The sequence below is a fragment of the Anomaloglossus baeobatrachus genome, chromosome 5 (genome assembly GCF_048569485.1).
Source record: "Anomaloglossus baeobatrachus isolate aAnoBae1 chromosome 5, aAnoBae1.hap1, whole genome shotgun sequence".
NCBI classification, from domain to species: Eukaryota; Metazoa; Chordata; class Amphibia; order Anura; family Aromobatidae; genus Anomaloglossus; species Anomaloglossus baeobatrachus.
In genome coordinates this window covers 414,918,756-414,934,067 of record NC_134357.1, presented here as the reverse complement: position 1 = coordinate 414,934,067, position 15,312 = coordinate 414,918,756, and the positions used below count along the sequence as shown (strand labels likewise).

Genomic DNA, 15,312 nt, shown 5'->3' with positions numbered 1-15,312 from the left:
GATAAACCTGGCTTGGCCTCCACTACAGTCTCCAGGCTGGGGGGTCAACTGTCGGCTGATTACCCCTTTTCTGGAAGTCTGCTATGGGTTCTGGCCCTGGGAGCTTACAGCGTCCCTGGGCCTCGGTTTTTACTGTTTGGAGATGATTTTGCACTCCTCCAGTCTCTAGGGACCGTCCCCTGTCGCAGCTTGGTCCCTCCACCGATGTGACTGTGGAACAGGCCACCGCAGCCTACAACTACCCGTGGCACTTCTAGGGCCCTCTCCTTGGTACCTCTAGGCCTGCTCGTGATACTTCCAGGACTACCCGCGGCCCTGCGACTCCTTCTGTCCCTTACGTGGTGTCACCTGGACCTTTGGGTCCCAGGGTCTTCACCGGGAAGCGTCTCCTTCTGTTTCTCTGCTCCTGACTGACTTGGAGCTCTTTTCCTTCTTTCTTTCTTTCCTCCTCCTTGCCTGCCTCCAGCAGGCCTCCTCTTCCCTCCTTTCTCTCGTTCTTCTTCTCCAACTACATGCTGGCTCCTCACTCTCACTCCCTGAGGTAAACTGACTAAACTTGACCTTCCTATCTGTGTCTGCTCTCAGATGGCTCCTCCCACCCCCCCAGTTGCCAAGCTGTAACCTATAGGAGCAGGGATGGGTCTTACGGCCCCTCCCAGCATGCAGCATGGGAGGGTTGCCTGCCACTTTCCCTGGTCCTAGTATGTGCCTAACAATGGGTGTAGTGTGGATTTACCAGGGGACCGGAGTTCACTCTCCTCCTCTCCCAGAATGGGGCATCACACCGCTGGTGGAGTGCAATGACCTGTGGCGACGGAAGCCTCAGGGGCGCCACATCCACACCAGGGGGTGGGCCAGGCGGTTGGCCCTGCCCACCGAGGAGTTCACAGTCCTGGAGGCGGGAAAAGTAAGGAGATCAGCAAGGAAAGTGGCAGCTGAGCAGACTAAAGTTGGTTCGGGTGTGTGGCCCGGACGGAGCAGCAAGGTTGGCAGACGGTGGTGACCGCCTGCAGGAGTGGCCTATCAGAGCTTACCGTAACGACCGTGGACGGGCGGTGGCCCGGCGGTACCGGACCGGTACGCAAAGAGAAGCCAGCACCATCTGGCAGGGGCTTACGGACCCCGGCAAGGCTAGGAGTCGCCGTGAATTTGCCGAATTCGTTAGTGAAGGGAACCTCCTGGGTTTCCCAGCAGCCAAGTCCCGACAGAAGGCAACAGTCCAACCAAGAGAGGGAGACACCGCCACCGCCAAGGCAACCGTTTCCCAGGGCCAGAGCCTGCGGGCAAAAGGGGCTCCTCCAGCCCATATCCAAGCTGGGGAGCGGGTTACCGGTGGGAACCCATCAGAACAATCTACCGTACATAGGTGCAGGGAAAGGCAGTCACCATCAACCTGCCGGGAGAAACACCGCAGCCGTCTGTGGGACCCGTCCATCCAGCCGTGTGTTTTTACCGAGAACTGTGTCCTCATCATTGGCTGAGTGAGTACCACCGTGCTGTGCGGCACAGCGCTGCCCCCGTGACCCTGCACCTCACCAGGCCCTGTAACCCGCCTGTCATCCATCCCTACCCCCATCACCGGGCCCTCGGACAACCAACCCCCTACCCACGGAGGGGAGAACTAACAACAAGGCTGCTCCCTGTCACCGCTCCCGGGATCCCCGTCTAGAGCAGCGGTGGTGTCACCAATATCACCACAACCGTGGGTGGCGTCACGGACAATAATCAAATCCCCACAATCAAAATCCCCTTTTCACTCACGGGCGAGGAACGCCGCTCGAGTCCCCGGGATCCGGCCCACCGCTCGAGCCACCACCGAGCAGCAGCCGGACCCGAGCAGTGGGAGAGCGCAGCGTCCCCTCCTCCGCCCGCGGCACTAGAGACCCAAGGGCCAGCGCCTGCGGGCAAACGGGCTCCTCCGGCATCCATACACCGGGGAGCGGACTACCGTTGGGGACCCATCGTAGTCAAGACAGTACACAAAGGTGCAGGGAAAGATAGCCGCCATCACCTGTCCGGGGAGAGAGACACTGCAGCCGGCTGCGGGACCCGTCCATCCAGCCGTTTGGTTTACCGGAGACTTTGTGCATCTCTTGCTGAGTGAGTACACCCGTGCCATCCGGCACCGCGCAGCGCTGTCCCTGCACCTCACCTACCCTGCCTCCCTGTCACACCTCCGGCCCCGGGACCACCAACCCCTACCCATGGAGGGGGAAAACATCCCAGCTGCTCCCTACCATCGCTCCCGGGATCCCAGTCACCAGCAGCGGTGGTGCCCATCTTCACCATGACCCGTGGGTGGTGTCACGGACTAAATCCCCAAAACAAACCAAGCCCCTTTTTCACTCACGGGCGAGGAGCGCCGCTCGAGTCCCCAGATCCGGCCCACCGCTCGAGGCACCGAGCAGCAGCGCCGGACCCGAATGTTACCGAGCGCAGCGCCACGCCGCCCGCGACAACTATAGAGGCCATGATGATCCTAAAGCGGATGCAGTCTCGATCCATACTAAATAGAAGTATCGGTGGTCCTGGTGTTGTAGGGTCCTTATGCCCATGTGAGACCAACCTCTTGTTCCTGGAAACTGTATGATTATAGTTTGGAACTGTGCCGTGCCAACAATAAATGCGGGAATCTGTCACTAGACCTTGTACACCTGAATGCCAGGGAATTAATCTGTTCATCATTTTATTGTGCTGCATGAATCCATGGAATATGACAGGGGATGGTGTATGTGACATGTCCCCCCTGGGGACGAAGCTTCTGCTGGGCTCAGCCCTGTTTCATCTGCTGTGTGCACATTGATTGGTGGTGAGGACGTTCCCAGCCACAGTGCCCACATAACTAGATCCTCAGAGAGTTGTGGCGACACTCAGGCAGCCTCCATGAGACAGATGAGAAGACAGCCACCTGGAAAATGAGCTACACCTCCACCCTGAGGATCCAGCTGGGGGACCCCTCCATAAAGGGCCGCAAAGAGGGGCAACCCAAACCTTCAGAGGCAGGCTGCAGAGGGCTACAGCACATAGGTGAGAACTACAGACCTGCAGATGAAGCAGACTTTAGTGCTGTCATTTTTTTTTTTTTTTTTTTTTTCCTTCCTGTTTAAGCTACATACTAACCCAAAACAGTAAAATCATTACTGCAATAAACCCTGCTCCATCTATAAAGAGTGTTTATGGTATGCAGGCTTGTAGGTTTCGCAGTCTTATTTTATATTGCAGTGTTTAGATTTGTGGTCTCCATCCCAGATGCTGTAAATGCTGCGTTCCCTCTTCTACATGTTTTAGACAGTTGTACAAAAGGAGTTGAAAATGTTTGTGCATCCCAGCAATGAAGAGGTGTAAGGCGAAGTTCACAACTGTGTTTTTTTTTTTTTGTTGTTTTTTTTTCCTCTCTCTCTCTCTCTCTCTCTCTCTCTCTCTCTCTCTCTCTCTCTCTATATATATATATATATATATATATATATATATATATATATATATATATATATATATATATATATATATATATATATATATATATATATATATATATATATATATATATATATATATATATATATATATATATATATATAAATATATAATATTTTATTGTGTGTGTATATAGAATATATAATGATTTTCTCCAAAACGAAATCTTATGATGGTCATTGGGGGCTATTTGTATTTTGTATTCAACAGGTATCAGGATTATCTTGTGCATAAATCCTTTTTTTGTTCTTCAGTGAAATGGCTTTATAATATTCAGGTGTGAACACAGCCTAAGAAGTGTTTCTTGGTCACTTATGCAAAATATATTTTGTGCTATTAGTTATGGTATATTTGACTGAAGGCATCTATTTAGCATTATAGACAGCTCTCTATCAGCATTTATAGTTTTGTCTATACATACTCGCATTTTCTGCATTTTTTGTTTTGTTTTTTCCATTTATCAAATTGACTTAATTGAGTGAAAGAATTGCCCAAATCTAAAAGGAGAAAATACTCAACATGTGCACAACGCTATATCATAGACTTGGCTGACATCTGGATTTTCTTGCGTTTTTGAGTGCATTTTTGTTACCACTGCATTTAACAAAAAACAAAACCCGCTCCTCTTCATTATAGATGTTGTCATACCCGCTAAATTTTTGCTCTCTGAAGACATCTCTGGATAATGCTGGCAGTGTTTTCCTGAAGCGTTTTTTTTTTTTTTTTTTGTTTTTTTGACCTTACGTAAAGTAGTAAGTGTTTGAAAACGTTCCGCACCCACGTTTTTGCCGCGGATCTTTCCGTAAGCTGGTCCCTGCGATTTTTACCATATCTATGGCAAAAACTGCAGGTACCTGCGTAAAAGATGTGACCTGCTCATTAATTCCGCAGCGGAAAATTAGCGGGTAAATCTGCGGGTATCAAAAAACGCAGTTTGCTCACAGCATTTTATAGGATTTGCTGGGGAATGACTGCAGCAATGTTAGGCTATGTTCGCACGTTGCGTTTTTTTCCGCGTTTCTGCAGCGTTTTTAGCAGCAGCGTTTTTGCGCTAAAACGCATGCGTTTTTGATTGCCAGCAAAGTCTGTGGGAAAAGCAGAAATCCTGTCTGCACTTTGCTTTTTTTTCAGCAGCGTTTAATTTGCATATTTGTGGTCAATAACCATGCTGAAAAAGAAGCAGCATGTCAGTTGTTTGCCATTTCTGCAGCGTTTCCTTAACATTGGAGTCAATGAGAAATGGCAAAACGCAACCAAAATCACAATTCCTGCGTTTTTCATGCTTTTTACCTGCTTTTCAACTGCGGTTTTGGCTCCAAAAACGCATGCTTTTCTGGGCAAAAATTAATGGGTTCTAATGTTCCTTTACACACACACAATAACCGAAACTTTAAATGTTAAAAAATTATAAACTTCACCTATTTTTCTGATTAAAATGTGCATAACCACTATTTTTTCATTAAAATTGATAATTTCCCATATAGTTTTATTTAAAGTTAATTTTATACTTTTTTTTTTCTCTTTTTTTCATTCTTTTTGACTAATTCAACTTTATTTCTCAGTGTCTTGATCTAAAAAACGCATCTGCAGAAACGCGGTAAAAACGCATGCGTTTTTAGCGCTAAAAAATGGTCAAAAGCCATTTGGTCAAAAACCAAGGGAAGGAAAACGTGCAGAATAAACTGCAGGTACTCCGACGCAACATGCGCACATAGCCTTAGACACATTTTCTGCAGCAAATCCGCGGCAAAATCCGCAGTGTGCGCACAGGGCCTCAAGCAGCTAAGAGACCTGACCATCCTCTCTTGAAAAAGCAGAACAGAGCGTCGTTTTCACATATCTTTATTCTATTTTATTTTGTTTAAACTTTTTTTTTTTTTTTTTTTTTTTTTTTTTCCTTTCTTCTATATCTTGCTACTTTCTGCTGAATCTGTGATGCCGGGAGCGTGTTTACATTTTACCGTTTGTAAAGGAACCATGCACCAGAAAGCTGTGGCCATAGGGGCTGCTTTTATCCTGTGCACATCAGTTTTTTGGCTTCCAACCCTCAGGCTGTGGAGACCCCCACCCCCTTGTGTGCACCATGGCCAGATGTGATGGGAAGAAGCTGAAATCTGAGACTACTGATATGGAATGGCTTCCTTGTGCTGTGAACCCTGGTGTAAATCAGCGATGTGCAGACCCTCTGTCATCACTGAATAGGATAACTGAAGTGAGCACTAATATATATATATATATATATATAAGTGCAAGCCAAAAAATTACATACTATACAAGGATAAGGCTGCACATCAAACATAGATAATGGTATAATGCCTCAAGCATATGGAAAAATATTGGAATATACAATGAAAAATGTTACTTGCTAATTTGAACATGTGAATAATGAATTGCATACCTGCCATGAATATTAGGAAAAAGGAGATATTTAGCAATCGCATTGATCAATGTAACTGAGCCCCAAGACCTCGTCAAGGTATATCTCTATATTGGGGTCCCTAGCTCTGTGACCCTAACTGTGTGTCATCTCATTGCAATTAAAAACTGCTGTGGGTGGAGAGGGGTAACTAAGGACTTTCTTATATAGGAGATGGAAATTTAATTGCAATGAGATGACACACAGTTAGGGTCACAGAGCTAGGGACCCCAATATAGAGATATACCTTGACGAGGTCTTGGGGCTCAGTTACATTGATCAATGCGATTGCTAAATATCTCCTTTTTCCTAATATTCATGGCAGGTATGCAATTCATTATTCACATGTTCAAATTAGCAAGTAACATTTTTCATTGTATATTCCAATATTTTTCCATATGCTTGAGGCATTATACCATTATCTATGTTTGATGTGCAGCCTTATCCTTGTATACCTCTGTCATCACTGGCCAAAATTAATTCTTCATTAAACATCGCCATTTTGCTGGACTAGGCATGCAGGTTTTTTTTTTTAATGTACTGGGTAACTGATGTGCTTTATTCAGGGTCCAGAAAGTGTTCTGGAGCTTTTAACCCACTTTCGCCTTGCCAATGGAAAGCCAGCAGATGCCCCTGAATTAACCGGATTCAAGTTAGTCTGCAGTTAGACTTTAGCCATTAGGTAGATTTTCATTCATCCATGGTGCACCAACTGTTCCAAAACAAACTGATCATACATAATTTTTATTTGGATCAAGGTACCCTGGTCCACAAGTACTCAAAATGAACATCTCAATGTCCTGAATAATATTTGCCAAAAAATAATCAACTCTATGTATAGTTCAGACGTTATTCACGTAAATCTAGGTTACATAATGCTCTACTCGCATTTTGAGAACTTGTGGTCCAGGGTACCTCTCTTAAACTTACTCAAATCGTATATAAGTTTAATTTTATGTGCGTATAGCATTATGTAACACAGATTTACGTGAATAACTTCTGAACTATATGTGACGCCCCTGGACTATTCAGGTCGTCACAGGGTACTGTACAAACTGCCTTTCCCGTGCAGTATTCAACCCCCATGGTTCTGGGTCTCTATCCTAAAGTGCTGGCTCCACCTGCATTCACAAATCCTAGATACACTTTGAACCACACTTTAAACCACACCTGTCAAGTACACCAGCGGGCTGCTTAAGCAGGATTAGGGCCGCCCACCTAGGAGTCAGACAGGGAGGTGGGAGGTGTCAAGGCAGTTGAGTGGTAGCCCTCAAGCTGTGAGGAGCTCTGAGGAAGCTGGGAGTTGTAGCTCCTAGGGGAGAAGTAGGTCGCAGACGGTGGTCTGGACCTAGAAGAGTTGGACCCTGGTCGCAGGGGATTGAGGCCAAGTGCCTGGGATCCGTCAAGGAGGACTGTTAGCAGCCTGGTCCTATCACTAGTCCGGGACCAAAAGCACGACGGGGTACACGGACCCTAGGTCGGGGAGAAGCTTCAGGAAACCCGGCAATTACCTGCGGAGAACGGGGCCTTTATGGATTGTTCCCACGAAGTTCAGAGATCGGGGGCACTAGCACAACAAGGGGGATAGGGCTTTCCTAGCAAGCAGCCCACTGAAATCCCAAGCGTGAGCCCTGAGAGCAGGCTCTTCGACTTAGCCACAGGGGGGAGCGGGGCCCTGACAGCTCCAAGCTACCGGGCCACAATGGAATGGACAATCTAGAACTTAGTGCCAGGAGGCAGGTCACAGACCACCGGCAGCACTGTAGGGGACGGGACCCGGACGAGCTCCCCTCGAGAGGGAACGGCGTTCATAGGTTTGGCTTACCCTGTTGTCAGCGTCTGCCTCATTGCTGAGTGAGTACCCGACTGACCCCTGCACTGTGTCCCTGCATCACCCACTAGAGTACCGGGGCCTACCCCTACCCATAGCGGGCAACGTCACCTAGCTGCCCCACTCAATCACCCCGGGTAATCCTAACTGCAGCGGCGGTACTCCCAATTACCGCACACCATGGGTGGCATCACAAACTATACCAAATCCCCTGTAAATACTTTTTCCATTTGAGTGTGGCCCCTAAGCCCCCGAGACCGCAGACCCTCGAGCCACGAACGATCACCACCCCCGGATCCGAGCGGTTCGTCCCGCTGCTGGGGCGGCACATATACATAGTTGATTTATTTTTTTGGCAAATATTATTCAGGACATTGACATGTTCGTTTTGAGTAGACATTCATTTTGAGCACTTGTCGACCAGGGTACCTTGATCCAAATAAAAATTTATGTATGATCAGTTGGTTTTGAAACAGTTGGTGCACCATAAATGAATGAAAATCTAATGGCTAAAGTCGAACTGCAGACTAACTTGAATGCGATCCTGAACTAAGGAACTAGTAGGTGACTGCCAAATGCAACCACACAGTGTTTGATGCTAAACTGTAACCAGAGAAACGCATAGGTTTGTATATAACCTGAGGGCATCCAACGTAAGGACAATCTGTGCATAGCTCTGCAGAATGATTGCCCCATGGAAATATGCTTTATGATTATGACAATATGGTCCCTGGTAAGTTGTAAGGACTGGGGAAGGTTTATAGGTTCATACAAGAGAAAAAGACCAAAAAAACTTGTTTGACAAGACTCTGCCCACACTTTGGTCTGTAATTAAGGGGCTTTCTGTTGTTCCTTGACAATTCAGTTACAAAATAATGTCAAGTGTCTTTCATCTTGAGATCTGGACCCTTCATGTTGAAGATATCAACTATTTCTTAAGATTAGTGTAATCCTTAGGGGTACTTCTCACATAGCGAGATCGCTGCTGAGTCACGGTTTTTGTGACGCGGCAGTGACCTCATTAGCCATCTCGGTGTGTGTCACTGAGCAGCGATCTGGCCCCTGCTGTGAAATGCTGCTCGTTACACACAGTGCTGGTTCATTTTTTGGACGTTGCTCTCCCGCTGTGAAGCACACATCGCTGTGTTTGACAGCGAGAGAGCAACAATCTGAATGTGCAGGGAGCAGGAGCCGGCTTCTGGCAGCCTGCAGTAAGCTGTAACCAAGGTAAATATCGGGTAACCAAGCGAAGCCCTTTGCTTGGTTACCCGATATTTACCTTGGTTACTAGTGTCCGCCGCTCTCAGGCTGCCAGTGCTGGCTCCCTGCTTCCTGCACATGTAGCCGGAGTACACATCGGGTTAATAAGCAAAGCAGTTTGCTTATTAACCCTATGTGTACTCTGGCTAGGAGTGCAGGGAGCCAGCGCTAAGCGGTGTGCGCTGGTAACCAAGGTAAATATTGAGTAACCAAGCACTTGGTTACCCGATATTTACCTTAGTTACCAAGCGCAGCATCGCTTCCATGCGTCGCTGGGGGCTGGTCGCTGGTGAGATCTGCCTGATTGACAGTGTGACGCCCTGGGCAAGCCAGGGGTCACAGGTCACAACACCACATGCACCCCACATTCCCTGCAGGTACACCAAGCTAACCCAAAATCCTTGTTGCCTTCCTCCAGGGGCTGATGTCCACACCAGGGGGTGGGCCAGGCGGTTGGCTCCACCCACCGAGGGAGTTCACAGCCCTGGAGGCGGGAGAACCAGGTGGTTAAGAAAAGTAAGTGAAAGTAGAAGGAGGTGAAGTGGTAGAGGAGCTTAGGAGAGAAGCTGAAGTAAAGTGAAAAACAGTTTGAGCAAGCCTGAAGTTGGTCCGGGTGTGTGCCCCGGACTGTGACAGCAAGGTCAGCAGACGGCGGTGATAGTCTGCAGGGGGACTGTTTGGAGGTTGCTGGAAGGACCGTGGACGGGTGGTGACCCGGCGGTACTGGAGCAGTATACGAAGAACAGTCGGCACCAGGGCAGGGGCCTTTCGGATCCTGGCAAGGCTAGGAGTCGATATAACAGCAGGTCTGCTAAGCAGAAGATGTAATGCCCAATAGTCCAAAAATTAATAGAAATACAGCAGGGACTAAAACATAACTTTTACTGATGACTAGATAAAATCAATAATAATAACAACAATAGTAAAGTGCTAGTGCATATAGTGTGCAAAGAACAAAATGCCACATAGCAGCGCATAGGCTTGATCTCACCCAAGCTTCATCCATGAGCTGGACTGCACATCGGTCCCAGAATGAGAGGTCACAGGCCGGAAGGATAAGGTGGAAGGGTATGTTACAAACCCTGTCGTGCCCGTGAATAAACTTCCGCCCTGACAAGGGCAGCACCCAAATGGAATGTCTGCCCCACAACCAAAAAAGCAAACAAATAGTTCCTCCCGACGCGTTTCCCTCTCAGTAGGGAGAGTTCCTCAGGGGAGAAGGAGGAAAAAATTGGGAAAGATCGACCTGCAGTGGCAGGGATCAGCACAGGCCAAAAAGGTGATAGACCTATGTGTGCTGGGCAAATGGTGGCGCTCAGTCTCTGATAGAACTGATGCCTTTATACACCCTTAATCAGTATAAAACCCCACATCTGTGCAAAACGCCCTACTTACAGTGAACATGATGAAGACGATTAATCCCTACCATGCCGGCGTCTGAGGTCACTGCCAAGGCGACAGATACCGCCCCCTTGCGTTCCAGGTTGGAGCGCATCGCGCCAGCATTGTGCGCAGTTGGAGGCTGCAGAACACCATGTGTGTTGTGTATTTCCGCGTTCCACACTGGGACGCAGAGGAGCCAATAGGAATCCTGCACGGGAGCCCTCCCACAAACAGGTATAATTCTGGGAGATCCCGGACCGGAAGTCAGCGTAACTGACTGCTAAGTCTACCAATTAGAGATGAGACTTTGAAAAAAAGGGTCATTTCCGGTTGCACTGACAGGAGCGTCCTTAGTGATATGTAAATAGATCACAGCAAATCCGGGACATAACGACCGAAACCGAAAGGCTCCTTACTGTACATGGCACCTAGCAGCAAGCATAATTAACCCCATAGGGGGCGGTTATACACAAATAATAAATAAAGTACAGATTGCAGTAGTCGCCCCTGGTAGCCAGCGACCAAAGGGCACAATGGTGTCCATGACAAACATGCAGGGTGGGAAAAGGAACGTACACTGGAGCATGACTACCATGTAATAAATACAGGCAAAAGGGAAAAGGGGGAAAAAGGGGGGGGGAAGAATCGCTCGCTGGGCGATCGGTTGACTCACAGTCACTTTGTACCCCCTAATGTGGAAACCACTTGGCTTCCAGGTAAACCATCTGGTTGTTTTTAAGTGTGGATCATGTGTCGCCTGTAAAAATGTCAAGATAGGTAAGGAATACGCCAGTACCTCTACGGGTGAATCCCTGACTATTAGGGAGTTCATCAATTGCAAAACGAAGGGGGTGGTGTACCTTGCCACGTGTCATTGTGGACTGCAATATGTCGGTAAAACAGTGCGTGAATTTCGTAGACGTATTGGGGAACACATGGGGAACATCAGAAATGATCGTGACACCCCTATTGCCAGGCACATGAATACACGTCATAGCTCCAACAAGGAAGCCATCGAATTCATGGGTATCCTCAAAGTCAAAATGTCCTCCAGAGGTGGCAATTTGGATCGTGTATTGCTACAAAAGGAGGCCAGGATGATTTTTCGTCTTAAAACCTGCCATCCTGATGGCCTCAATGATCAAATCAACTATGGCTGCTTTATTTGATAGGTCTCCTCCCCCTCGTTTTTGACCGCTGGCTGTATTCGTTCTTGTGGAAGATTTAGCCTTGCCTCCTAACCAATATATTTTGTAGCCTACTATTGGGGCCCTTCTTTATTACAAGATGACAGTGGTCCTTAGGGAGCCTGCATTTTAGCTGGGCTCTCCTGTATTATGATTAGGTCCAGCTATGGATATAATAGGGATAGAGTTCTTTCCTTATTTGTTCTCCCTCTTATTGCCATGCTGTTCATGTTTGTGTTTTGTCTGCATGTTTCCTTTTACAAATGTTGTGGCAGCCTTATTCCCCTTTTTTCCCCCCCTTTTTCCCCCTTTTCCCTGCCTGTATTTATTACATGGTAGTCATGCTCCAGTGTACGTTCCTTTTCCCACCCTGCATGTTTGTCATGGACACCATTGTGCCCTTTGGTCGCTGGCTACCAGGGGCGACTACTGCAATCTGTACTTTATTTATTATTTGTGTATAACCGCCCCCTATGGGGTTAATTATGCTTGCTGCTAGGTGCCATGTACAGTAAGGAGCCTTTCGGTTTCGGTCGTTATGTCCCGGATTTGCTGTGATCTATTTACATATCACTAAGGACGCTCCTGTCAGTGCAACCGGAAATGACCCTTTTTTTCAAAGTCTCATCTCTAATTGGTAGACTTAGCAGTCAGTTACGCTGACTTCCGGTCCGGGATCTCCCAGAATTATACCTGTTTGTGGGAGGGCTCCCGTGCAGGATTCCTATTGGCTCCTCTGCGTCCCAGTGTGGAACGCGGAAATACACAACAGACATGGTGTTCTGCAGCCTCCAACTGCGCACAATGCTGGCGCGATGCGCTCCAACCTGGAACGCAAGGGGGCGGTATCTGTCGCCTTGGCAGTGACCTCAGACGCCGGCATGGTAGGGATTAATCGTCTTCATCATGTTCACTGTAAGTAGGGCGTTTTGCACAGATGTGGGGTTTTATACTGATTAAGGGTGTATAAAGGCATCAGTTCTATCAGAGACTGAGCGCCACCATTTGCCCAGCACACATAGGTCTATCACCTTTTTGGCCTGTGCTGATCCCTGCCACTGCAGGTCGATCTTTCCCAATTTTTTCCTCCTTCTCCCCTGAGGAACTCTCCCTACTGAGAGGGAAATGCGTCGGGAGGAACTATTTGTTTGCTTTTTTGGTTGTGGGGCAGACATTCCATTTGGGTGCTGCCCTTGTCAGGGCGGAAGTTTATTCACGGGCACGACAGGGTTTGTAACATACCCTTCCACCTTATCCTTCCGGCCTGTGACCTCTCATTCTGGGACCGATGTGCAGTCCAGCTCATGGATGAAGCTTGGGTGAGATCAAGCCTATGCGCTGCTATGTGGCATTTTGTTCTTTGCACACTATATGCACTAGCACTTTACTATTGTTGTTATTATTATTGATTTTATCTAGTCATCAGTAAAAGTTATGTTTTAGTCCCTGCTGTATTTCCAAGGCTAGGAGTCGCCATAATTTGCCAAATCCGTCAGTGAAGGGGACCTGTGTCTCCTAACAACCAAGTCCCGATTGAAGGCAACAGTCCGACCGTTAAGGGGAGACACCGCCACCGCCAAGGCACCAGTTTCCCAGGGCCAGCGCCTGCGGGCAAAGTAGGGCTCCTCCGGCTCATATCCAAGCCGGGGAGCGGGTAACCGGTGGGGACCCATCGCTACCAAGAGACTTTACATAGGTGCAGGGAAGAGACCGTCACCGCTAACTGCAGGGAACCGCAGCACCGTAACCTTCCGAGGGACCCGTCCAACCAGCCGTTTGTTTACCGAGAACTGTCGTGTTTACTGGCTGAGTGAGTACCTCCGTGCCGTGCGGCACAGCGCTGCCCCTGCACCTCCACAGGCCCCATACCCGCCTGTCCACCATACCAATCCCATCACTGGGCCCCGGGACCACCAACACCCCTACCCACGGAGGGGCAAACCAACAACTGGCTGCTCCATACCATCACTCCCGGGCTCCCCAGAAAGAGCAGCGGTGGTGTCCACTAAATCACCACAACCGTGGGTGGCGTCACGGACAATAAACTATCCCAAAACCCAATCCCCTTTCACTCACTGGCGAGGAGCGCCGCTCGAGTCCCCGGGATCCGGCCCATCGCTCGAGCAGCAGTAGGCCGCAGCGGCAGCCGGACCCGAGCAGAGGGAGAGAGCGCGGCGTCCCCTCCTCCGCCCGCGACAACAGCTCACCAGCGACCATGTAGCGATGCACCAGCGATCCTGACCACGTCAGATCGCTGGTGGGATCACTGGAGCATCGCTAAAGTGTGACGGTACCCTTAAGCTAAAACACAAAGGGCCCGATGCAGCATATTAAGTTTTGTTCTTCATTAAGTCAATTTTTGCTTTTATAACTTGTGGTTTCTGTGATATGTTTTTGCTCCAGATTCATCAAATTGGCGCACGTGAATCATTATTTTCCACTCAACAGATTTTGCAATTTATTTTTTGGGGTTTTTTTTTGGGGGGGGGGGGGGGAGGAGAAAGAGTCTCACATTTTACTTAAAAATTGGAATGGAGTAGTATCAAGAAGTTACTAATTAAGAGGCATCCTTGCCAAGAAACTGTCTGAAATGCACTGATATTTCATCCGAAATCCCCTAGGAAATCTACAGTCTGGCGGCCCTTTCCACTAATTTTACATTTTTTGAGTTGGGGGATGAAATGTGGTCAGATTTTTATTTAACCAGGCACCGTATATATGAAGAGCCAATGTGCCAGGATAGACTTTGATGAGTCCATGACATTTTAATTGGCTATTCTGCTGGTTGGGTCATGCAGATTAGGATATCAATTGTGATGAGCGAGTGTTTGGTACACTACAGAGCACCGGGTACTCGTGGAGCTCGGCCGAGTATCGCGGGTGCTCGGATATCTCATTTGTGAAACAACGACCACAACGCTCAGTAAGGGCCATTCACAGTGTCAGAACCGCTCTCCACGAGATAACAATGTTCTTGCACGTAGTGTGAACCCTGCCAACCCCCCCTTCCCCACCAAAAAAAAAAAAAAAAGATCCGTCCCCCTGGAAATGCTCGGTTTATGGCTGGCTGTATGTGGGCAGAGACCTGAACAGGCCACTCATTGACTTTCCATAATGCTCGTTAATTGTATCGCGCTTGTCTGAGGATCTGACCAGCTTGAATTGAGTAGATAACATTCGAGCATTTTTTTCGTGCTTGCCCATTAATGGATATAAATTGTTTCCCAATAAACTTATTAAATTGGCCAGAAATGGAGACCGACAGTTTAATATCGGTGTCCTAGTTTTGCAGGTCTCCTGTCAAGGGCTGCTGCCAAAAGAAATCTGGATCCAATGGATCTCACCTGTGCCTCCAACTTGCTACTCCTACCATCTCCGTTTTTAACTGATCCCTTTTTTTATTTAAAACAGAAATGAAATATTGGAGAATCTTTTTCTATAACTCTGCTCTGTGCATTATTTGTTGTGGGTTGTGTTTTTTTTTTTTTTTTTTTTTTTTTTTTGGTTAACCCGGCTTAGGGCTTATCCGTATCTCTTTAGGACCCTGCAGATTTACTCACCTTCTCAGCTGTTAATCTTCAGCACTTCAATTTTTATAGCTTTCAATATCCTTTCTCTGTGCTGGTGATGGGTCTAATACCCGTAACAAGTTTTCAATGCAAGCAGTCGGCTTGTATTCATCTGAAGAAACTTTGTTGTTGCAGTTCCCCTCCCTGAGTCATCTGGAGATAATTTGTCTACTTTCCCCTGTGTATTTATTT

General features: G+C 47.8%; 1 protein-coding gene across 2 annotated transcripts in view; it reads left to right on the top strand.

The window, feature by feature from the left end:
* LOC142311667 (myosin light chain kinase, smooth muscle-like) overlaps positions 1-15,312 on the top strand; it is a 142,986-nt gene that overhangs the window by 18,297 nt on the left and 109,377 nt on the right. The window contains exon 1 of one of the 2 annotated variants that reach the window (XM_075350261.1): positions 2,844-3,027. The exons of the other annotated variant lie outside the window; for it this stretch is intronic. Coding sequence (XP_075206376.1) covers positions 2,916-3,027 — 112 coding nt within the window. The 5' untranslated portion in view covers positions 2,844-2,915. Of the gene's footprint in view, positions 1-2,843; positions 3,028-15,312 lie in introns of those variants that run through there. 2 annotated transcript variants of the gene reach the window in all.